The sequence below is a fragment of the Xenopus tropicalis genome, chromosome 1 (genome assembly GCF_000004195.4).
Source record: "Xenopus tropicalis strain Nigerian chromosome 1, UCB_Xtro_10.0, whole genome shotgun sequence".
Lineage (NCBI taxonomy): Eukaryota > Metazoa > Chordata > Amphibia > Anura > Pipidae > Xenopus > Xenopus tropicalis.
Window position 1 is genome coordinate 188,772,478 of NC_030677.2, and position 25,012 is coordinate 188,797,489.

The 25,012-nt window shown below is 38.8% G+C and overlaps 2 protein-coding genes across 5 annotated transcripts in view; both read right to left on the reverse strand.

Moving 5' to 3' along the window:
• Positions 1–25,012, reverse strand: part of ipo11 (importin 11) — a 115,366-nt gene that overhangs the window by 21,519 nt on the left and 68,835 nt on the right. For 3 of the 4 annotated variants that reach the window (XM_031901234.1, NM_001045658.1, XM_031901225.1), the window contains 2 exon segments: positions 13,957–14,052; positions 8,785–8,869 (listed from right to left, as the gene is read on the reverse strand). In XM_031901234.1, coding sequence (XP_031757094.1) covers positions 8,785–8,869; positions 13,957–14,052 — 181 coding nt within the window. 4 annotated transcript variants of the gene reach the window in all.
• On the reverse strand, positions 16,336–19,808 carry lrrc70 (leucine rich repeat containing 70). Its single transcript, XM_018090801.2, has one exon. It carries the CDS (start codon positions 19,796–19,798, stop codon positions 17,957–17,959), a length of 1,842 nt encoding a protein of 613 aa, XP_017946290.1. The 5' UTR covers positions 19,799–19,808; the 3' UTR covers positions 16,336–17,956.

Here is a 25,012-nt window from a genome sequence, read left to right on the forward strand (position 1 = left end):
AACTGGCCTGTCTGCAGTCCTGGCTGTTATTCATTGAAAACATTTGAAACATTATGAAACAAAAAATACAACAAAGGAGAGCCTGAACTGTTGGTCAGCTGAAATGCTATGCAGGTATCAGGCAAGAATGGGACATTTCACTTTCATACCTTCAGCAATTGGTTTCCTCAGTTCCCAAACGGTTAAAGAGGGTTATTAAAAGAAGAGGTGATCAGCACAGTGGGAAACATGCCCCTTGCCCAACTTTTTTAAATTGAAATGCTGGCGTCAAATTGAAAATGGCATATATTCTACAGAAAATGTCTGTTTTAACATCTGATATGTTATCTTAGTATTTGCAAAAAAAAATAGGATTTAAATGATTAGCAAATCAGCAAATCATCACATTCTCTTTTCATTTATATCTTACACAGTGTCCCAACTTTTTTTTTTAAAAACAGGCTTGTTAATTGTGTAACCATTGCGAAAATCATTGCCCCTCTGATCACAATTCATGGGGCAAAGCAAAATAAAAACAGGTGCTTAGCAGATCTTTTTTGAATATTACATCTCGCCCCTGCTTTCATGAGGTTGAATGTTTCTTCTGATTGGTCGTACATACTTTTCTTGATTCGACTTGTTCAAAGAAATAGCAGAAAAAAAGATCCCAGCTAGCTAATGTCAAACAGAGAATGTCATTTTTCCTTTACATCTACAGGACTGCATGGCCATCGACGTATAAAAGGCAACATGTATTTTGCAAGTTCTAAGCCAATATAAAATTGAATGTGACAGCTTCCCAAATCACAATATACTTCGGAAACATTAATGGCATTCAGTCTTGTGCTGCAAGGGATGTTTCTTACAATGTACAAGCTGGAAGAAAATTGAATTTCATTTGTGCATTAAAAAAATAAAAGTGCTCTGTCGAACAGTTCTTAAGCATGTAGGCTTGCTGGGAAAAAGCTGGAGCTGCAGAGAGAGCCATAACTGCTAAATGAATATATTTTCCTCTATATGGCAGGCAAGAGAATCAAAATAAAAACTTTCCTAAAAGTTTCTTACTTATGGTAACAGAGCTTCCATTTGAAGCAGCGTAGGTGGTTTTTCACGGTGAGGGCAGTGAGGTTGGGGAATGCCCTTCCTAGAGATGTTGTGATGGCAGATTCTGTTAATGCCTATAAGAGGGGCCTGGATGAGTATCCAAGGCTATTGTGATACTAATATCTACAGTTAGTATTAGTGGTTATATATATAGTTTATGTATGTGAGTGTATAGATTGGTAAGTATAGGTTGTGTGTGCTGGGTTCACTTGGATGGGTTGAACTTGATGGGCTCTGGTCTTTCAACCCTATATAACTATGTAGAAGTAAAGGGAAAGACCAGCCCTTAGGGCTCTGGTACACGGGGAGATTAGTCGCCCGCGGGCGACTAATCTCCCCGTGTACCAGAGCCCTTACTCTTGGTGTAGTCAAGGAGTAAAAAATTTTGGATTAAAAGTAGGTTTCATTTGTTTAATCACATTTGAAAATGAAGACCTGTTAAGATTTGCAAATAAAACAACAAAAGGTAATGCCCCACAGGTGCTAACAGAGTAGTAACTAAATGCTAAAGGGGCTGTGGGAGCACTACAAGGATAAGTAAAGGGGCAGATTTTGTCTGCTGATTCAACTCCTTCAGTCTGAGTTGGCAGCTTATCTGCTTGTGTATGAAGCTCTCTGACGGGCCAACCTAACTGATTCCTGGCCAAAAATGACCACATTAGCTCACTGATGCCAATGGCCTGTATCCCCATTGTGATCCGATCGTTTGGCCCTAGGGTAAAATGACTGGATCAGTGCAATATTGCCCCCCTCAAGGTGGACATATTGGGGGAAAGAGATGCTCCTTTAGCGACCTCGCTGAATGAGTGGATCATTCATTGCCAGTTTTAGGGTATTTATGGCTAGCTTTACAGTATTGTGCATACATTTTAAGAAAGAAGGGTTGTATTACTATACAGTGATCTTACATAAATACATCTTACATAAATTACAACCACGCACATTGCTTCCACATTTTTCAGTAATATTTTACATTTCCATTTATTAAGATATAGTGACAACCCATGAGAACGGATGGAGAAACCTGGTTTTGAACTAATGAAGATAAAACACCTGGAATAAGAATATACTGTACTTCATATATAATAAATAAAAATGACATGTTCACAATGTCACAGTATTTCCCCCTGACCTCTACAGACAACAAAGAATACTATAGGATTAACTAAACTTGTTTATATATTGATTTTACATTGTTCCAAGTTCATAGGGCTTATAGATCTCTGGTTATTTGTGATTGTGCTGATGCAGAGCGCATATGACCAGTGATGTAAAGGAGACTGTATATCATTGTGATTCATTTTCACCCCCCATAAGTTTTATGGTCACTGTGGAAATACTCCTACATGGCTATGCAGGACTCTACTGCAAATCAGATTGGTGCACATAATGCCTCTGCTAGACACACCATCACACACTGGCCAGGATTCCATTATGCTAACAATTCAATGTGCAATCCCATTTCACAGAGAATAAAATAAATACTAACTAAACCTTTTTCACTGTAACCAGGAACTAGACATATATGGACTCACTTGATACATATAGAAATAAAACGTCATGACGGAAAGTCATTTGTGAAGTGCCCCTGAATCATTTCCCCTGACTGCTGCACTGATATAATAATGTGCTGCTTTGACTTGTTGTGGGGCATTGGCTAGGCAGGCCCAAGGCTGTAGCTCCAAGGGCAACTTGAGCTATAAAAGATCAATAACCACTGCTTTAATATATGGTGTTCTACATTAGAGAAAAACTCCAGGCTCCAAGCAATACAAATAATAGATTCCATACCTATATAGGCAAACTGCTACAATTAAAGAGGAACTATTACAAAAATGTAATATAAACTTCATCTCAGTGAAATAAGAAACTTTCTAGCTATAACCAATTAAAAATACTGTACTGTTTCTGAAATAATCAGCATCTGTCTCTCTTCGTACAGTAGTCTGTAGTCTGCTTTTGATTGACAGTTTGGTCTAACACATTGTTCAGGGGGGCTTCCTTTGCCTAGATGTATAAGAGCTCACTTTTTAAAATAACCAGAAGTACCCTCTCTCTCTACATGCAGACTTTGTACTGAAGTCAGTTATTTTGAAGTCAGTGAGTTATCTCTAATATATCTGCTAGGAAAGGGAATCCCCTAAAAGATTTATTAGATTTAAAAGATTAAGTAAGAGCTGTGAAGTTGTAGAATTCTCTCCCTGGACCAGTCGTACTGGCTGATACATTATATAGCTTCAAGAAGGGGTTGGATGGCTTTTTAGCAAGTAAAAAAATGCAAGGTTATTGAAAATAGCTCAAAGTACAAATTAATCCAGGGACTGGTCGGGAAGGAATTTTTCCCCATTCGGCGGCAAATTAGAGAGGCTTCAGAATGTTATTTGCCTTCCTCTGGATCAACTAGCAATTAGGCAGGTTTTATATAAACATAAAAGGTTGAGCTCGATGGGCATGTGTCATTTTTCAATCTATGATACTATATGAATGCAGTTCACATTCCTTTACCTTCAAGCACTCATTAAGGAAGGGCTGAATCATACAAGCAGAATTAAAGGATCTCTATCACATTTTTCCCCTTAAAACTGTACTTTTGCAAGGAATTATTCCATACCATATGTCTATGTTGCTCTTCTTGCACTACTTGATTGTGTGCATGCAAAACAATGGAATTGCTCCCTCTCTGGTACTTCAGTCTTCTAAAACAACAGATTTCTTGTCTTTTTGGTACTGAATGATTAATCTTGCCCTGTCCTCAGTGGCACACACTCTGGTATAAACTGTCACTGGAGTGATGCGCTCTGACAGGTAGAAAAGCTTTTTCGGAAGGAAAATGAGTATAACTTCTAAAATATAACATACATTTTAATACAATTCTACCTCTAAGTCGGTAACAAACAATAAACTTTTCATTTTCATACTTCATGTCCATTGAAGTCTTTTGTAGTTAAAGTTTATTATAGACTCTGTCAAAATTTTCAAGCACAGAAAACCCACATTGGCACTGCATAAAAGACAAAAATCCCAATATATGAGAATTGCCACTGATGAATTACCGGAATATCCAGCAGAACTCAGTGTTTCAACGGACAGAAGCTGGAAAAGCACATAAAAGCCCAATATCAAAAATGTGAGGGTTGTAATAAAATGATATCGTAGCCATGCACGCAGAGCGCAGAGATTTGGGCTTGGTTATGAGCAACAAAATATTGAATGTGATTAGAAATCGGAAATGAAAAGCCAATGCGATATCTTTGATAAGAACTGTGTTATTAAAAGACTGGCGAGTTCCAAAGAATGCACACCGTCGGGCCACAGGTATTAAATTCTACATGACAAAGTTTTCAACTTGCAGGACAATTTTACCCGCTGAACTGCAGAGGATTTTAAAACACATTATGAAGGTATATTAACATATAAAGGGATAGTGACATATAAATCCTGCAGCATCGGGAAACATTTCTGTTCAGTATTCCCTCTGTGGGGCCTGATCCTGTTCTGACTAAACCTTAGTAGGGGCATATTGATAGAGACCCATATTTGGACCAATTTTTCTGGAACACATCTAGGGGGAGCTATTCATTGTTACTGATCATGTTAGACTTGCAACTGAATGAATAGGTGAGCAGTGACCAGCAATGATGTGCAGGTCGGAAATTATTCCGACTCCCTGCCACCCTAACCCATTTCTTCTTAACTTGGGCCTGACCCATCCTGAGCTTGAGAAGGGACTTGAAGACCTAAGCCCAAGCAGCCCCTTAACTAGGCAGATCAGAGTGTGCCCCCCAAGGAAGGACTTGGGGGGCTCCAGGACCACTATTCCACCAACAAAGGGGGAAGCCATCAAGCCCAGCCACATTGCACAAATATAAAAGTTCTGAGCAGTAGGCAATGGTGACCCAAACCACAATGTATGAGAATAATTTCTGCAGGCCAACTGGCCTTATGGATGGTTAATATATTAATGTTAATGAGTACAGGCATTGGGATCCATTATCCATAAACCTCTTATCCAGAAAGCTCTGAATGGGAATGCTATCTAATTTTTAAACACAAAATTCTTTTTTTCTCTATAATAATAAAACAGTACCTTGTACTTGTTGGTAACTAAGCTGAATGAATCCATATCAGTGGCAAAGCAATCCTACTGGGTTTATTTATTGTTTAAATTATTTTTTAGCAGATTAATGTATGGCATTCCAAATCACAGAAAGATCCCTTACCCAAAAACCCCAGGTCCTGAGCATTCCGGATAATAGATCCAATTTGTTTGTTATTTGTTGAATTAGACAACAATAACTAAACTAAAGAAAACAAATCTCAAATATAAGAAATCCCCAAAGAATCTCAATATATTTAGAAGTACCTGTCATATATTATAAGGGATATTATATACCCTAAAATTAGTTAGGCTGCGTTTTAAAAGCATATATTCATACTACTCAAGAGTGACCAAACTGTGCTATAATATACAGTAATATGATTATACACCCCATATATAACAGCCATGCACTGTCAGTGCTCGAGGGCCCAATCACTGGTGCCTGAGGCAGAAGCCAATCCTGTCACTTGCTTTAGGGCCACATTTCGATGCTACAGAATATACAAAATGTACACGAACATGGTTATTTGTTAAAAGTCAGAGAAAATATATGTATGACACAAGGCTAGAGTGAAAATACATTGCTCGGAACTGACAAGCACGATTCTTATGTGGGGGGAAAATGTTGCTTAATGATCACGAATGGCTTATGATTTAATTACAATGTGGTTTAATGAAGGAATTAGACCCTCAGGGAATGCACAGAACTTGTATAAACCTGTTTCTTTCTCACAATGTGAGCTTAATGGCATTTAAGCACATGGTAAGGACTCAACGACACGCTAATTCTACTCATTGCCAATATGCCAAACAGCTCCGAACAGCTTGAAATGTTTGACTTAACAAGGGTATGCAGAACAAAAGGATATTATTTTCATTTATTGATAATTATGTTTATTTTACAAACATGAACAAGCCGTGGGATTTATAAAGAATTATTTATTTAAAGGATTCTATAAAATTACAAGTCCCAGTATTCATCCCGGCCGATAATGGGATGTAAATCTACCTATAATATGATGCTCAATTCTAATGTAAGCTCAGTCAATACTAAACTCTCAGCTCTTCTCCGTGTATGTAGATTGCTTACTGACATATACAGAAAGCCAGAGCAACCCTGGCCTTATATGCTTGTGTTTTATTTGTATCAGACTATAGCATTTTTAATGGTTTAGTATTTTAATGAATATCTGGTTGCTAAGTTTAATAGACCTACATTAAACTTTGTGCCCACTATCACATTACCCCATTTGCAAGTCTGCTGCCATTAATGGGGAGGTTCAATCAAGTTAACGTTTAGTATATAATGGCTAATTCTAAGCAGGTTTTCTATTGGTCTTCATTTTTTCTTCTTTATAATTTGTAAATTATTTGCCCTTTCTTATCTACCTCTTTCCAGCTTTCAAATGGGGGTCACTGACCCAAGCAGCCAAAACTGTCAGGGTACAATCTTATTGTTACTGTTACTTTTTTTTCTCCCTTAACAGTCTTTTCAGAGCCTCTCTTCTCCATATTCCAATTAGAGAGCAATGCCTGGTTGCTAGGGGTTGAACCCTAGCAACCATATAGCTGCTAAAATTCCAAACTGGAGAGCTGCTGCATGAAAAGCTAAATAATTCAAAAGTAATTCAAAAGAGTAATTTCATTCCTATATAACTTGCACTGATTTAGGCTATTAAAGGCTATTCCTAACCTTTAAAAATATTAGCAAATGGAAACATTTTCTGAATTAAATTAAGAACATTGGTGAACAAAACTCTCAATACTAATAAACTTAACACTGGAATTTTTTTTTCAGTAAATTTGCACTCATTTTAATGGTAATTAATATGTAAGCTAAGTTTGTTGCAGAGCGAATCTGTACGCTATTTCCAAAATACAGGGTTTTTTTAAACATTTCAACTGGACCTACAATTTATATACAAAAAAATATAAGGTTAATTAGAAGCCTATGGTTAAGTTCCCCACTTGTACACTAACAAAAGAGTACAGAACTACTCTACTATTGTCCTTTTCCATTAGTACTTTTCCACAACTAAACTTCATTAAAAACTATTCATTTTCACATTTGTCCTAATTAAATGTTGAGCTAAGGGCTTTCATATCTGCCTACACAAATACCCCACAGATAGAAAATGACATCTCTCTGAGGGGAGAAACGGCACAATTACTGGTTACCTTGAGTGTTTTAGCTGTCAAAAACATGGAAAATAGAAACTAAAAAAAATGTTTTAATTACTATGGGGAGGATAAGGGTAGAAATAACTAAGCACGGAACTGAGCACTCTACAGTACATATAATTGCAGTGGTGCTGAGCATAGCCGGGTTCACAAACAGAACTAGACACATGCAACTATTTGACTCATGACAATGATTGACTTAGGAAAAAATAACACAGCAGAGCAGATTAAGAAGCCATTAGTAGGTATATCTGGGAAGAAAATAACATGGTTGTGCTGAAGGAAGTAGGAGCCTTTGCCATAAGAACATTATGTTCCCACATATGACAGTGTTATCTGGCTGAATAAGGCAGATTAGCAGCTTTCTGTTTTAATACAATTGGGCCACACCACCCCAATATAGCCTGTGCTTTATCTCCTTCTGTCACAGATATAATAAATCAGTTGTGCTCCATGATCCTTGGTGCTCAAAATATCAACTGCATGGAAACTAAGCAGGTAGGATGTGGAACTCTTGGGAAACCACCAGATGAGCTGAGAACATCATGAAGGACATATTGCACAGGTAGATATCTCATAAAAGCTTCACCCATAGAAACAACAGCACCCTCCCTGGATGAACTCTTTAGTTCCTTATAACCTTGTGTACTTCTAGGCTTGAGTAATGTGTAGTCAGGCAAATAATGCCATACTGCGTTGGGAAACCATGTAAACTAATTCAGACACAACGTAACACAGGCAGAAACAAAGTTAGTAATACGTCTCTTTCATGCATTCAAATATCATTCTGCTTGTTGCCCAAGCACGTTTGCTTTACAGTCAAAGCCGTTATGGTAGACAAAAGGTGGAAAGGACCAAACACAAAATTGTAACAAAAAAATTAGATCAAAACAGGTTTGAAAGACATGTAAACCCCACAAAAAATGTAATAAGTGAAGAGCCTCTTTAAAAATCTGCCACTCTGGTTGTTGAAAGGTTAATAGTAAGGCTGCAGCATCCCCTTCTCCGCCTCTAACTCACTCGGCTCACTCTCTTAGGAATTTATTTGGATGTTGGCTACTGAGCACGCTCAGTTCTTCTCAAACACACCCTTCAGTCTAGCAGCCAATGAAGAGGTGACACTAGTGGTTCCTATAGAAACTCAGGTCTAGCTGTGCACTCTGCTGGACTCACCTGGAGAAACATGTTTTTCCCCGGTCCTGGGCTCAATTTAACCATTACAGTGTTCAATCCAAGCAGGACTTTTTATTAAAGCACGTTCTGCCTGTGTAAGCCTGCTTTGTTATTTGCATGAACTTTACAGCACACATGTGCCCAACTTATATACATGGTAGTAAAATGTAGGGTTTCCATGTCCTTTAAAGCACCTTTCACAATCTCATCAATGTATAGAGGTAGAGGTTTAGTAAATGGAAGCTTACCATTTTTTTCCGCTTATCTTGTTCAGTTGGTGGTTCTTCATCCTCAATCACTTGGGGATCTTCTAAGTGTGACATCAGCATACAGCTAAAATATATACAATATATAGATTTAGACAAATATGCACTTGTACAATACTGATGGAAAACGTCCATAGGTCCAGGCATAAAATGTGTCACCAAGCTTGAACACTGAATGTAGGTCAAAACATCATGACTACAGTCCATAACCTTATTTACATGCCTTTTAATGTATGTTTTATATATAACAGTCTCTGAACTTGGAACCTAATATTTTGAGAAATTGGTACACTGTCTACCCCATTTTAGCACATGAAGAGCTACACCTCCTAACCAAAGGCAAAAATTACAGCTGGAAATGCAAGAGTAAAGTTGTGTAGAGTACAATTGTGTAGTACAAACTATGCTAAGATACTAGAACTTATCTATTTCTCAAACCAAGAAAAAATAGCTGGCTTGCTTTTATTGCCAGGGCATGTAGTGCCATTAAAGCCATATGTGGGGGGGGGGGGGGGGGGGGGGGGGCATTCAGTATGGTTTAACAATATGTGACATAAAGCACTAAAAAGAGTAGTCCTGGTCTTTTGCTTCAAAGAACCTAACACATATTCCCCCTAGCACAGAATAGACATCTTGTGTTACTGCAGCCTATTCAAATCAATGAGTGTCATAATATGAATTTTATTATGTGGAAAGAGTCCCAAATGCTTAATAATTCAGCCTAAAGTGATGCCTAAAGTAAGCATCAGTCTCTTGGGTGGCTCTCATGAGTCTCACCTTGAGTTTTGCAATTCCTTTTTTGCCATCACTATTTGGCCATATGGACAATATTGCATATTACAATTTCACAGTTTTACAAATTATTTCATTAATTTTATAAGTTGGTAAGCAGAAGTTTGTTCTTTCATGTCACCCAGAAAAGTCACTGATTTTGCTCTCTTATACAGACCAATTTAATTTTGTCATTTCATCTTCCATGTGGATTTCACCGTGTATTATAAAAACAGATGAAAAATGGATGCAGGTATGGAACTGGTTATCCAGAATGCTTGGGTCACTAGCCAGAAGCAGCACCAGCTGGCACCTAAAGGTTAGTGACCCAGGTGTGAATGTGGTGCAGACTGGCACCTTTTTGGGCACTTTTTAAGGTGGGCATTAAACGTTACTATACAGGATCCTTAGTGAGAAAACTTATAAACATATATTTCTTGTCTATTGCCACACTGCATGCACACAGCTCATCCACTGCAGCACAAGGGATTCAAACTCAATGTCCATGCAGCCATGTAATACTTTCATCAGACTCTTCTTATTCTAATCCAGTGCCTTAGCCTCTCCTAAAAACTTACTGAATGTATACAGTTTAAAAATATGTTTTGCACTAGCGATATTGAAGACAGTATATTTAAAAATAAGTCCTTTCCTTAGAAAAAATAACTAATTTTAGTGAATTTTACTAGGTAGTTCAGAATTACTGTTTTGCATGAAGCAGGACACTAGAAGATTAAAGGTGCAATGTACTACAGTGGCATGAAAGCTTTCAAAGTCCTCTTGGGCAAAACAACTCCGGACTGGCCATCCGTAGATTCACTGCTATAAGATTCTATAGATAATGGGTATTTATTGGGCCTCAACACACTTGAAATTCCAGGTGCGAGTGTGAATCTCAGCCTGGACCTGTGCAGTACTGTGTAATTGTTTTCTGGGTGGGAAGTTAGGTAACAGTTACATGCATAATCTTCAGCGAAGTACTGGTTCTCTGGTTAATATTGCCCCATAGTTTATCAAGATCATGTTTCTCAAGTTCACACCAGCATGTCTTCTTCTTCTTTGGAGCAAGAAATAAAAAAGTTGCTTTTGGTGCATTCCTCAACAGAAAACTTTCCTGGGACTGGGTTTTTTTCAGTGAAAAATGACTGACTAGGGTATAGCCTTTACCAATCCAATGCACAGATCAGATTTGCAAGGCCTAAGGGCCCCCGGACAAATTTTATAATAATGGTACTGCAACAAAATGACGTCAATGGCACAGAAGGAAAACAGCCATATTTTAACCTAACCTCAGCAAATGTGTCAGATTTAATCTTCATCTACAGTGATCACTTATCTGAGTGTTAGTGAAGGAACATATAAAAATTGCTATATGTCTGCAGATTACAGGCTCAATCTCAGAACATTCTATTGCATGTTTGTGGGTGAAGCACAGCATAAATTCCTGATTTAGCTTGAAACGTGTAATTGCTTTCTTGCTCTAGTTCGACTGAAGGAGCCTTGATTAGATGTCAGGCTTTAATACTTTTACTTTACCATTCTTAGCCCAGCAGAAGTTATATGTGCAGCCTAACAGAGCAAACTTTTATTTGCTACATATTATTTCCTAATATTTGTAAGGATAATAAATTGGTTTAAGGGAAAGAGAAGATGCTGAATACGGGCACCTTCGATATTGTTAGGATGTGATGGAAATATGATGCTGAGACTGTATATCTGGGAGTGGCATTTAAAAGGAAGCAAGTCTGCACAAATCATAGTGCTATGCTATTGCCATTATCATACCTCCCAACATTTGAAAAATGAAAAGAGGGACAAAAAGATTAGGCGTGCGCAGCGCGGTAATTTTTTTGACCACGCCCACTTTTGTGGCCACACCCCCAATTAACACACCCCATTTTTTTCTAAAAATACTCCTTTTATATAGTTGAAATGGTGGGATCAGACGCAAATGTGCTATACTCTCATACTGTACTACCTAAGGAGTAAGTTATAAGTAAGTTAAGTGAGTTATAACTATTTACCAGTTTTGCCCCCATACACAGTGCCCCCCAATGGCCCAATAGACAGTACCTCCCATACACAGTGCCCCCCATACACAGTGCCCCCCATACACAGTGCCCCCATAGACAGTACCTGCCATAGACAGTACCCCCCATACACAGTGCCCCCCAGACACAGAGCCCCCCATACACAGAGCCCCCCATACACAGTGCCCCCCATACACAGAGCCCCCCCATACACAGAGCCCCCCCATACACAGAGCCCCCCCATACACAGAGCCCCCCCATACACAGAGCCCCCCCATACACAGTGCCCCCCATACACAGTGCCCCTCATACACAGAGCCCCCCCATACACAGAGCCCCCCAATACACACTCCTTCCTCTTCAGTGGTTCCTCGCCTTATGCGGTTCCTTATGCAGCGGCGACAGGACCTTTTATAAGGTTGCGCCTGTGGGTACACGTGACGTCAGTACGCACGGGGCGCAACCTTTTAAAAGTGCCTGTCACCGCCGGAGAAGGAGCAGCATAAGGAGAAGACCCGTGCAAGGAGCTGGAGCGCCAACCTTCAACCAGCGCATCCCGCTATCGCGGATCGTTCCATGAATGTCCCGCATTTCCAGAATCTATTACGGTAATGCGGGACATTCATGGAGCTATCCGGGACAGTGGGATGCGCTGTAAAAAGCGTGACTGTCCCGCGCAAAGCGGGACAGTTGGGGGGTATGCATTATGAGTAGACTCCTAAATGAGAAAGAAGCTTCTCTGCTACCACTGAGAACTTTTCTACGAAACATTTTAGCTGTCTGTCATTATTTAATTGCATGGATTATGAGATACTTTCTCTGTCTTTAGAATACAGGTATAGGATCCATTATTCGGAAACCCGTTATCCAGAAAAATACGAATTATGGAAGGGTCATCTCCCATAGACTCCATTTTAAACAAATGGATTCTAATTTTTAGAAATGATTTCCTTTTTCTCTGTAATAATAAAACAGTACCTTGTGCTTGATCCCAACTAAGATATAATTACCCCTTATTGGGGGCAGAACAGCCCTATTGGGATTATTTAATGGTTAAATGATTCCCTTTTCTCTGTAATAATAAAACAGTACCTGTACTTGATCCCAACTAAGATATAATTACCCCTTATTGGGGGCAGAACAGCCCTATTGGGTTTATTTAATGGTTAAATGATTTCCTTTTTCTCTGTAATAATAAAACAGTACCTTGTGCTTGATCCCAACTAACATGATGATGATTAATCGTTACTGGATGGATAACAATCCTATTGGGTGTAATTAATGTTTAAATTAATTTTGAGTAGACTTAAAGCATAGAGATCCAAACTATGGAAAGTTCCTTTATCCAGAAGACCCAGGCCCCAAGCATTCTGGAAGACGGATCCCATACCTGTATAAGCATAAAATGCTCTCTGGTCATTAGCATCACTGACACCGCCATCAAAAAAACAGATGACTGTAAGTGCGATGACACTCAGAGTGACTTGTTACTTATTGGCGGAACCCAGAGGTGACAAATCATCTAAATATCTTTGCATGAGAAATAACAAAGATTTCCATGGGTTCAACTCATCAATCAGGTAATCGTGCAAAGTTTCCTTGGCTGACTGAGGAGTTTTACCCACGCCTATCCATATTGTACCCAGTGAAAAGATATGTCAGGTGATTTGTCGCCTGTGGGACATCCCCCTATGGCTTTACTGTTAAGGTGGCCAAACATGGGCCGATTCTAGCTGTCGATATCGGTCCCTTTCTGAACTGCACAAGTCCAGCTGATTTTTACCCCAAGCACAGGGTTTGTTTGTAGAGGTTGAACTTGATATAATTTTGGTTGTTTTTCAACCCAAATATGTGAGGACCATAAGTGTAATATTGTTTTCTTTTATTCCCTGATCTAGACCTGTAGCATCCTTCTCATTTGGAGTTACACCACTGGAATGTAGATTAATTCCTTGCCTTGCTGGTTTTGGAAAAAAATTGGCAGGTAGCATAGCAAGAACCAGTTGATTAGTTTTTCATACATCAGCTGGATGGAGGGAAGAAGCAAAGTTTCTGAGAGATATGACCGGGGCAAGAATTTAATGGAGCTAAAATAAAGACAGATATTGACCTAAGTTCATGCATTTACTTTGGAGCAGGCAAGTAATTAACCTTCTAGATATGCCAAGATAACACATTAACCTCCCTGGTAAATTAGCATTTACAGAAAGTACACTTAAAAGAACACTTATAGTAATAGTAAGTTTCAGCAAAATGTCTGCGTAGAAACTATATGTGTATGAAATAAAGTGCTGCTTGTACAAATGATGTACAAAATTATCAAACACTGGGAAAAGGGAAATTGGCTACTTACTCTTTATAGGTACTCGTTTCTGGGTCTTCGGTCATGACATCGTGGAGGCTTTCCACACAGACATTAATGATTCCACAGAACTTATCTTGAATAATACTGTAAGATAAAAGTGACATTGTCTCTAATACCAGCCATTTTAACCCCAACCAAAACAAACCCAGGAAAGATTACTTTTTTTTACCTTAAACTTTATTGTCGGGGAAATTGTTGGAACTGTTTTGAGCTCAGTTTGTACCAGATCGTCACTCCCACACATCCCAGAGGCATAAATTCAGCTCTACACATAGCTTTAGTATTGTACCAATAATACCAGTGTTGTACCAATTATACAACGGTAATTACACTGTACATTTACACAACTTTTTAATGCAACATTAATTATATTCTTGAATAAAAACATAAACTTGCTCAAAATTATTTCTTATGAGTGAACAGACTCCATAGAATGTTTGCAATATTCCGACAATATTGCCAAATTATATTTACGGTTTAATCTGGAAAGACATTCCCTATCATACAAATGTGTTCATTTGGCAATTTTTATTTCTTTTACACCTCCTTGCTGTGAGCTTTGCTTAGGAAGAGCAGAGTGAAGCAAACATCTGATCTGCAAACAATGTTAGTACGTTCCACTAAAGCAGATACAAGGATCCATTTAAACCAATGCAATTTCAGAGGTTTTGAGCTTTCTGCAGATGTGATAATTAATAATATATTATGGAAGCAAAGAAGACAAGAAGGTCAAAGCAGAGTAAAGAAGCTCAGAGTTAGGATATATCTAAAAGGGGGTAAAAGGTATGGCCTCTAAATATTATAGAGGTTAGTGGTCGTATTTAACTTCTAAAACCAGGACAAAGTGGGGGTATTGGATATAAACAGAGGGATTTCACAGTTGTACAGATAAGAACTCTCAACCTGCCTTGGGGATAGCAACTAGCAAGGAGGGGCAGTTACAGAATACATTCCTTTACAGTTGTAAGCCTCCGTTATATTGTGCCGACCTGTTTCATAAACCCAAAGCCCTTTAGCTTAACTCAAGGCTGTCCATTCACTATCTCTTTCCAGCTCAATACTCAGTAATGCAGGAACCTGATAGCAGGGTAACTCACACACATAACCTTGTCTTATTCAACTAGTTACAGGTTTGACTGATTATAGTCAGTATCAAGGGGAGAGTACAGAACCCCATCTCCTGCTTCTATAAGCTAGCCAGCCAATATGAGGCAAGTTATGTGAGGCATTTCTTTTCCCTTCAGAGGGCTATTTATTTATTCACATTTTGTCACCAAAAGTATTTCCATGTAAAAGCCTTCATCATTTCTGTTGTTAGAATGAATACATTTATGCTTTGACATTCTGGGAAAAACCTCAGAGAAAAGAACTCAGTGCACTGTAAGATCTCTAGTGAAAGAAATGGTCTGACTTACAGCTTGCAATGATCTACAGGTTTATTAGCTCAGGCAGAAAACAACATAAACATTTTTTTTTACAGTTACAAATATTCCATCAACAATAACGTGAGGTGATTAACAACCGAGAGAGCAAATCCGTGACCTGGATATGCAGCATTGTACACTGAGCATAGATCATATATTAGAACAGTAAAATGTTCTTTTTACCAGAGTGGTGGTGTATAAATCAAAATCTAAAGGACAGTGGGGATTTTTTTTACTGAACATTTAAAATTCTCATGCTAGCAAATATCCTGCTTTATCAACTGTTCTTCCGTCAGTAAAACACTGGCCATGCACCTCATGATTTGCTCATTTTTCAAGGTTGTCAAAAAGAGTGGGTTCCTGTCAGATTTAGTCACCCATATGTTGGACTCTATGGCCAACAATTGGATTATACTGAAGGCCCTGTGGAGACCCGTCAGACAAGGCCCACATCAACACACCAATGACTGCCCAAGACAAGGGCAGACTTTAATCTGACACGCCATCAGGAGGTCCCATACATGAATAAAAGGCTGCCTTGCAATCTGAGGGGTATGTACTAAGTTAGGAATTACAAATATCATAAAAGCTGCTGACTTGGTTCTTTCAAGACCAAGTTGGCAGCTTATTGGCCAATGTATGGAGCCCACCAATGAACCTGTCTGGCCTATATTTGGCAGAATAGCAGCCATATATCAATTGGGCAGGTTTGAAATATGGCAAAAACCACATGAGCGTTTTGATCCTCGTGCAATAATATATACAAACACACTGATGCTGAGAAACTAGGCTATTATCATGCATGTGAGGATTGATATTAAAATAAAAAAATGAATTTGCTTTTGCTGATCAATATTAATATGTTTTTAGTCACAAATAAGATGTATATAGCTAGGTATTATCAATCTTTTTAGAGCCCTAAGAAAATATACAAAATCCAAGAGTCAATAATGTAGCATATTTATTCATAACAGCAAATGAACTATGGAGCCAAGATAAATCACAGCTAAAACGTGATGTAAAAAAAAAAAAAAAAAAGAAATAAAAAGGAAGAATATTTGTATTGATGGATTAGGTCATGTAAAACAGCAAACGTTACATGGTCATGTGACCATTTTGGGTTGAAAAAGTCAAAAAATTTAACAATTAAATCTAAATTTCAGTTAGGTAATTATATACAGTATACAAACAATTAAATCTAAATAGTACTTAAAAGCCATGAACATGTTTTCAATTATATCCTTATAAACAGTGCTTAGTGATGCCATCAGTTATAATTGGTGATTAGTGATGTAATTTCTTTCTTATGACTCACTGAAACTTGTGTCTTACAATAAATAATGTACCCCCTGTTGTAAAATACAAGGATATTAGAAGTCACCATGGCGTTCCATGACCTTGGCCTAGTGCTTTTATACAGGTCATGGAATAAGCAGTGCTTATAATATACTTATATTTTACAGTAGGGGGAACATTATTCACTATATAAACACAAATACACATAAGGGATAATTTACATCAGTAGAAGATTCTAAACATTGTGCTCAGACATATGGATCCCCAAACGAACAGGCGCCAATGAAAGGAAACCAGTGCGTGGGGCCTACAGTCGCTGAGTCCTGTGCAGCGCAATATAAAATCACAGAGCCTCGCAACAGCACCTTGGAAACCTTATTGCTGATTTTTTAATTTTATAACATTTTTACCAATTAGGAACAACAGTTGCTGCTCTGTAAAACCTTATCGCCCTCTCACATTTGCCAAAATCTTTTTTGATTCAATTTAACAATTTTCCCAATCCTTTCCACCCACATGTGATGCTCACTGGGGAGCCATGAGTGATGTTGGACGGCATTCCCCATAGAACAGAATGGGGTTTGACTGCTTATGGCAGTTGAACACATGGTAAACTGACACGGGTATTGAATTTTAATGTGTCAATCTGAAAAATATCAAACTGCTGACAATCCTTCAGCTTTTAAGAGTTGTTTTCATTGTAGGAAAAGCAGCGCTTGCATGTGTCTTCAAACACTTTGGTGTCATGAACAGTGAAATGATTTATTTAACGGTATCATTGCCATTAAGTGCACTTCCAAGCAACAAATTATCTCTACGACTGTACAAGCTGAACAGGCAGATGGAATCTAATATTATACCTAAATGTAATAAATTCAAACACTCTTTCACTAATACATTCAATCAGGCTTCTATTTTTAACTACTTATATCATGATTTCTTAATCTTTTCTCAATTGGATTAAATCTGGGATCTTGCCTCGGGACAAAGGATAAAATGAATGACCCATCTCCTTTTAATTACTATAGAATACCATAGAATGAACCGTCACTGTTCCAAAATGGGTGCTGATTCTCTAACCTTTGCACTTGCACACATATTTAGAGACCAGCGTGCACAGAATTTTGTGTCTTTTTTTGGCAAAGTACTTCTTTTGTCACTTTGGTAGAGCTTTATAAAAGGCGAATGTCCACTTTAAAAGAAATATATTTTATTAGACATTGCTTTTTATGTTGCTTTTGATGTTGGAGGGAGATGAATAAATGCATCTAGAGAGCTGAATGTTCAAACAAAATGACTTGTGTCTGATGGTCCGTAGTGGACGACTTAAGTGGTCTTAAGATGTCAATATCTGGGCTTTGTGGCACAATGCTTACAGGGTCAGTAAGTTGGTATCTTCCAGAGTGGTAACAACTGTAATACTCCAATGCACTGTCTGCGTGATTTTCAGGCGGTACATGTTTTTTCTTTAAACGGATGATAGTAAAAATTAGGAAAATAATGACTGCACATAACAAAATGAAAAATGAAAGAAGAATCTGAAAAGACTGGGTCAGGCTGTTGAGCTGCTGTGGACATATTGTGGAAGGTATCAAGGAAACATTGACTGCTATGTCTGTTGGTATTAGATTCTTTCCTTCAAGAGTCAGATTTACTGGTGCCGACATTAAAGGTGTATTCAAAGTTAAGGATGGAAGAATGGTTGTTGTTCCAGATACACCATCCGTTGATAATTCATCATAGGGAAAGTCAGTTGGCATTGAAATATCAAAAAAAGGGTTGTGTGCTGCGCTTTTCATGTATCCGAACAACATGGCTGCTGTAGAAAACTCAGCATCCTGACTTGTTTGGAATAATGGGTTTTTAGTGGGACAGTTGTCAAACTCAGACCGTTTCAGGTTATGCAACGGCCGCCCCTGCAGCTGCGGGGGATTCTGACAATGAATGCTAAATGAAAACGAAGATGACAAGAGGAAATTTCGAATTTCTAATAAAGGGCAACCACAGTCCCATGGGTTATTTGTTGCCTGGAAATGTGTTAATGATATCAAAGGCTGAAGGACTTTAGGCTGAAGGAACGTCAGGTTGTTAAAGGCCAAATTAAGAACTTTCAAGGACACAAGTTCTTCAAATGTGTTATCATAAATGGCGGCTATGCTGTTTTTGTCCAGCTGAAGATACATCAAATGATTCAGGTAGTTGAACATCTTGCCTTCAAGAGTATTTAACTTATTTCTACTTAAAATAAGCTGTTTGACATTATTCAGTCCACAGAAAGAGTACTCCATAATAGCATCTATATTGGCATTTTCCAAAAACAAGTACTGCAGAGAGTCCAGCCCTCTGAAGGCAAAGTTATGTATAGATCCAAGAGGGTTGTTAGATAATGAAAGCCGTTTGAGATTTTTTAGATGTCTCAGCGCAAGTGAGGGCACCTGCGTTAAATGGTTTTCATCCAGATAAAGGTGTTCCAAGTTTTCAAGGTAACGGAATGCTGATTCTGAGATGCGGGAGATATTATTGTTAGCTAAATTTAGCGTGCTGAGGCTGGTCATTCCTGCAAATACGTCACCGATGAGTTCCCCAAGCTGGTTTCTGTTTAGCATTAAATATCGAAGAGCTTTAAGGTATCTAAATAAACCACGCGGAAGGATAGCCATTTGATTACTCTGCAGGTATAAATAGTTAAGGTTTGAAAGCCCATCCAATGCTCCTGGATCTAACAGCTGTATAAAATTATCATTTAGATATAAATAGTAAAGCTTTTTCAACTGACCAAATGCTCTGGGTTGTATAAAAGAAACGCTGGCGTTATCTAAATACAGTACAGCAAGTTTCTGCAGGTCAGTAAAGTCGTCGGCACTTATGTGGCTAATATTATTTCCACTCAAATAAATAAGAGTTGTGGTTTTGGGGAAACTCCTCGGTACCTGGCTCAGACCCGAGCCACGGCAGTTAACTTGTCTTCCTGTGCAGACATGGCAAGCGGTAGGGCAGCAGTGCGTGTGATTTTGTAGATGTAGCAGAAGAATATAGCCACGTAGGAAAACTTGCAGGCAGGCAGAACTTTTGGATCCAATACCACGCACCCCCTTAAAGATGCTTGTCATTTTTGTTCTGGCTAGCAAAAAGCAAAATAAACAGTCAAATAGAAATAGTCGCATTTAACGCATGCATAGTTATCTGAATAGCAAGGAATCAGACCTTGTGAAAAGAAATACTGGCCAGTGAGTTAAAGTGAGCATACATGGGCATTTTTAAAGGAACAGTAACATCAAAAAATGAAAGTAAATTAAATTAAAATATAATGTACTGTTGCCCTGCACAGGTGCAACTGGTGTGTTTGCTACAGTAACACTCCTATAGTTATATAAATGAGCTGCTGTGTAGCCATGGGGACAGACATTCAAAGGGGAAAAAAGGAGAAAAGGCACAGGCTACATAGCAGATAACAAATAAACTCTGACGAATATAATGGGGTTTTATCTGTTATCTTCTGTAACCTGTGCCTTTTCTCCTTTGAATGGCTGCCCCCATGGCTACACAGTAGCTTTGGATATATAAACTATAGTAGGGCTTCATATGCAAACACACCACTTGCACCCAGGGTATCAGTACAATTTCTTTTATACACTTTCATTTTTTGTTACTGTTCCTTTAAACTGTCAATTTGGGTCCTTCAGTCCGATTCGGCAGCTTATCTGCCCAAGTATAAGTATGAGGCCCTCCGACAGGCCTCCCCTACCAATATCTGCCCGAAAATTGGGCAGGTGTTGATCGAGCAGGCTTGATTTTCCCATCAGATCGAGGACTGCATCGGCTTGCGTGGCCCTCGCTCTGATGGCTCCTATCCCCTTCATTGCAGGGACAGACGTTCTGATCAGAATGATATTGGCCACCTTAGGTGGGCATATTGGGGGAAAGATACGCTCATTTGGCAACATCGCCAAACCAGAGGATCTTATAGTGCACAACCTTGCTGCTTATTTTATGACAAACTGCAGCTTCTCCCAGAAAACAGCACTAAATATAAATACTCAAGAAAAAGACATTTACAGTTTTCCAAAATGACAGTTGCACTATATAAATATACATGCCCAATGCAATTCATAGCAGATATGCACTAACAGCACTCTGTAGAACAAGTGAGAACATTCTCCAGAACTTTACAGCACAGACAGAACAGGCAACATCAGAGGAAAAAGCCTTAGTAGCTGTGACGGCTACGCAACAGAATTCATAGCTGAATTAATAGCGGCTGAAAGAAATGTATCACAAATGACACCTAGTATAACAATATATTCTGAAGGAACAAAAGAAATCTTACCCCAAAAGTGACACTCATTTTAGGAAATATCTTGTTTTTTTTCTGCACAACATTTCAGAATACAAATGGAAAAGAGGGAGGCGGGAGATATTTAGATTGTACTATTTGGACAGGAAATACTTTGCTTCCCATTTCTTCCCTGTGACTGATGGGAAAAGAATGGTTGCTATGGACACAGGAAATCACTCAGCAGGAAGCAGTTTTATCCTTGCGAGTAGATAGTTGTTTAAGGAAAGACCTGTTATTTGCATTATCACTGACTTATCCTACAAAAGGCGACAATTCGTGAGTTATAACTTATGCTCTTTTCATTACTTCTTAAATGTATTGTCCATTCATCATTATCCACTGATATTATTACCCAGAGAATGAAATACATTCTGATTTATATTCTAGTAAAAGGGCTAATTTGCTGATCTAGTAAACAGGCAGATTGCGGTGAAGTAGTAAATCAGGGGGGGCAATGAGTAGGGAGTGTGCTGGTACATTTCCCCTGCTAGCAAGTAGCACTACAGCTAAGGAAACAGTTTAGCAAATATGGAAATGAAGAGAGAAAAGGACTGAAACAAAAAGAAACAGGTAAGAAAAGGCTGAAGGGACAGTTCCCCTGTAATTTAAGGTTCAATTACAAGTATAGGCACTAAAACAAAAATAAAATGACATGGTTTTAGCCACAATGCAGTATTTGCCCCAGAATTCCAGAGACATTGTGGGGCATTAAAAATGAAGTCAAGTGAGGGTAATGGAGAATTTCAAGTGATGTGAGGAAGTTATGAGGGAAAAAGAATATATACACATAGGGGAACAAATGGGAGACATTTAGAAAAGATCAGCATTTAGGGACAATACAGGATTGTTTAGAGTTAGAAAATGCAGGTGAGGTGAAATTTTAGATGATTTAAGGTGCTTTTTGGTCACTACAGTACATCTACTGGAACATGTGGGGCCTCATGGTGGCCATACACGGGCAAACAAAAGCTGCCGATTCAATCCTTTGGACTGCTATGACAAATCTTGTGCAAGTGCATCTACTGACACAGGGGAACCCTGGAACTACTGCCACCCCACCCTGGCCATTCTAGGAGCAGACTTGAGTAATAAATGACCCTTTTATTCTGACACAGTACTACGCTAAAGATAATGCCTTTGCCAGAAATAAAGGGAAACTTACGATCCTGTGACACTTTTCTTCTCAATGTTTAGGTTAGTTTCTAAGCCTTGTTCCAATAAGGCTTATTGACTACTGGGTGGGCAGCACAACAAAGCGCCCCATAGTACTCATTTAGTAGCACTCGCGCCCCCTGGATTGCTGCTCTTTGCACACAGTGCCAGATAAAAAAGCTGTCTCTCAATGCAAAGTGCAACGTCAGGAGGTGCAATCCGGCCCTTACTTATAAAGTGTGGCCTAACACAGCAAATGGAGCACAGGCCTGCGGCTATCGGCACAATGTCCCATGCAGTAGGTAAAGTGCAAAAAAAAAAGCAGATTGTGGCCTTTTTTCGCACACTGTGTGGGACATTGTGCCCTAATGTAAAACTAAGTTGCCACAGGCCATTTATTTAGTGGGAAATAGCATGCAAGCTGCCAGATAACTAAAGCCCATTTGCTCATGTTCCCAGCACAATAGCCAATATAACTATCACAACCACACAGGACCCTGTAAATTGCTTGTCATATGGTAATAATAGGGGTTAGAGAAGTTGCTCAAGCCCACCATGGGTGGCTACTGCCTATACCAATGCCCAGCACGCAAGAAATAATATGTCCCATATTGACAGCAATATGTACATGAGCCAGATACTTTTCATATTCACATCGCAGCTTCGCTCCTTGTACAAAATGAAGTCAGGTAATTGAAATAAACAAAACATGGATGCGTTGTTTATGTAAGTGACAGATGGGGTACATCTAGATGGCACAGTTTCCCAAAGAAAATTGAAACACTCTGAACAAAACAACAGACCTCAGGATTTAATTTCTGCTGCACACTGATCCCCATGGGGCCTGTGCCATTGGAGTCCCACTCAATGTCCCCTTGACACGATGCTGATGGATACAAAATACGGAAAGTGAAATCCAGCTGGACAGTCATGTGCCCCAGCATCAGGCAGTGCATCAGCGGCCACAAACTTATTACCAGCCAAAGGCAATTATTTCCAGTCTTAATAGATGAGGATGTACAAAGGGCATATAAGTGATAAATATGGATTTTGTTCTGTTGCACGGAGTGAAACATTATTTTAATTGTAGTTTTCTTCTAGTGGGAGATATTGATAGCTACGATTACCTGTGCGAGTGCCCAGTATGCCATAGGTTCCCATTATTATCCTGTTTGCCTATAATGTTTGTACCCCTGGGCAGTCAGACTACTGGCAAATGATACTGAGGGGATATAGTAATGTTGCTACTTAAAAAAATAGCAAGGACTAACTGCATATTTCTGTTCTTATTCTATACCCACTCCCTATAACTAAAGAGTTTCATCTCAAACTGAGCATTATGAGCTGTACTGCTGTGTCCTAGGTTGGACTCTAGGGGTCATTTATCAACACTGGGCAAATTTGCTCATAGGCAGTAACCCATGGCTACAAATCAAATTGTTTATTTCATTGTTCTATCTGCAGCTGGCTTAAAAAAAACTTGTAACTTCTTGGTTGTTATAGGTTACTGCCCATGGATAAATATATTTGACTGGACTAATGTCCTTTAGTTATAGCACAGGTCTAATGCTATATTTCTATATATAATCTTGAATATCTTCATTGTGTCACTACTCCATATAAGCACTGATCGATTCGTATGATTTTTAGTAAGTGTATTGCGGCCCACTGATCCCAAAAGATATCCACCTAATATGGTGAATTGGAAGAAGGGAAGAGGAGTCAAAATGATCAGAACAATACAAAGGCACCCTTAAATATAATGGCCCCTTGTTAATTTTTAGGGTTTATTTCTCCTTTAATTGGTACTGGCCATAGCTTGCCATACATTCAGTGAGCTATTGCGATCCTTAAACCTGCCTGCTCAATATCTAGCCAATTTTAGCTAGATATTGGCTGGAGGGACCCAGTGGAAGAATAACAGCAGCCAAATATGCAGGAGCCACCAACACTAAATGGCTCCAAACACAACGCCAACTCTTGTGAGAAAGTAAATACGGCACATGCAAGTGGTTGAGCTATAACCAGAACCTATATGGATGGAGGTGAATTGGGAATAGGGTACGTTTTTGCACTTTATACCCTACCTTATCAGATGTAAATAAGCCTAATGTAAGCACAAGTAGCAAGGATGGAAAATCCGAGTACTGTTTGTTAAGGAAGCCCCTAGCCAACATGAACTTATGGCAAACTTGTGAGCTTTCATATTCGTATGAAAACATTAAGTTGCCACTTCAATCCATGCAGGCTTCAAAAGTATTGTGCTTTGCCCAGAAAATTACTAAAAATGTCTGTCTACCAGCACTGTCTTTGTTTTCTGTATTGCCAGCAAACAACCCATGTTAAGGTGACCCCTGTTAAATATTGGTAATGAACAAGCATTTATAAAGCCACAACATATTCTTCAGATGAAAGGATTATACATCCAATATACAGGCTACAAACACATACTGACCGATACAAGAGCTAAGGAGGGTCCTGCTCATTTGAGCTTCCAATCTAAAAGATAATGAAGCTATGGATTTATTTAGTGGAACCAAATTAGAACATTTGTTCTTTAACAAATACAAAACTACTTGAATGTATATTGTAAATATTAAACCTTCTGCTAAAGAAAAATGCAATTGTTTGCATGTGTTTTACATCTACACAGCCATACACAGCACTTACAGAATTTGGTAAAAGAGCCCGTATATGGTGTCCAGGTGCAGCTTTCCTCTGTGCAATAGCCACATCAATCTGAATCTGTCCCAGCCACCTGTATCTGCTGTGCCCCCGCCAGCCTATATTAGATTAAAGCTAATATAATTCTGCCCATGAATATTAACTAGGCCAG

Coding starts and splice junctions, on each gene's coding strand:
- lrrc70 (XM_018090801.2), bottom strand. CDS start 19,798: ATGACAAGCATCTTTAAGGGGGTGCGTGGTATTGGATCCAAAAGTTCT.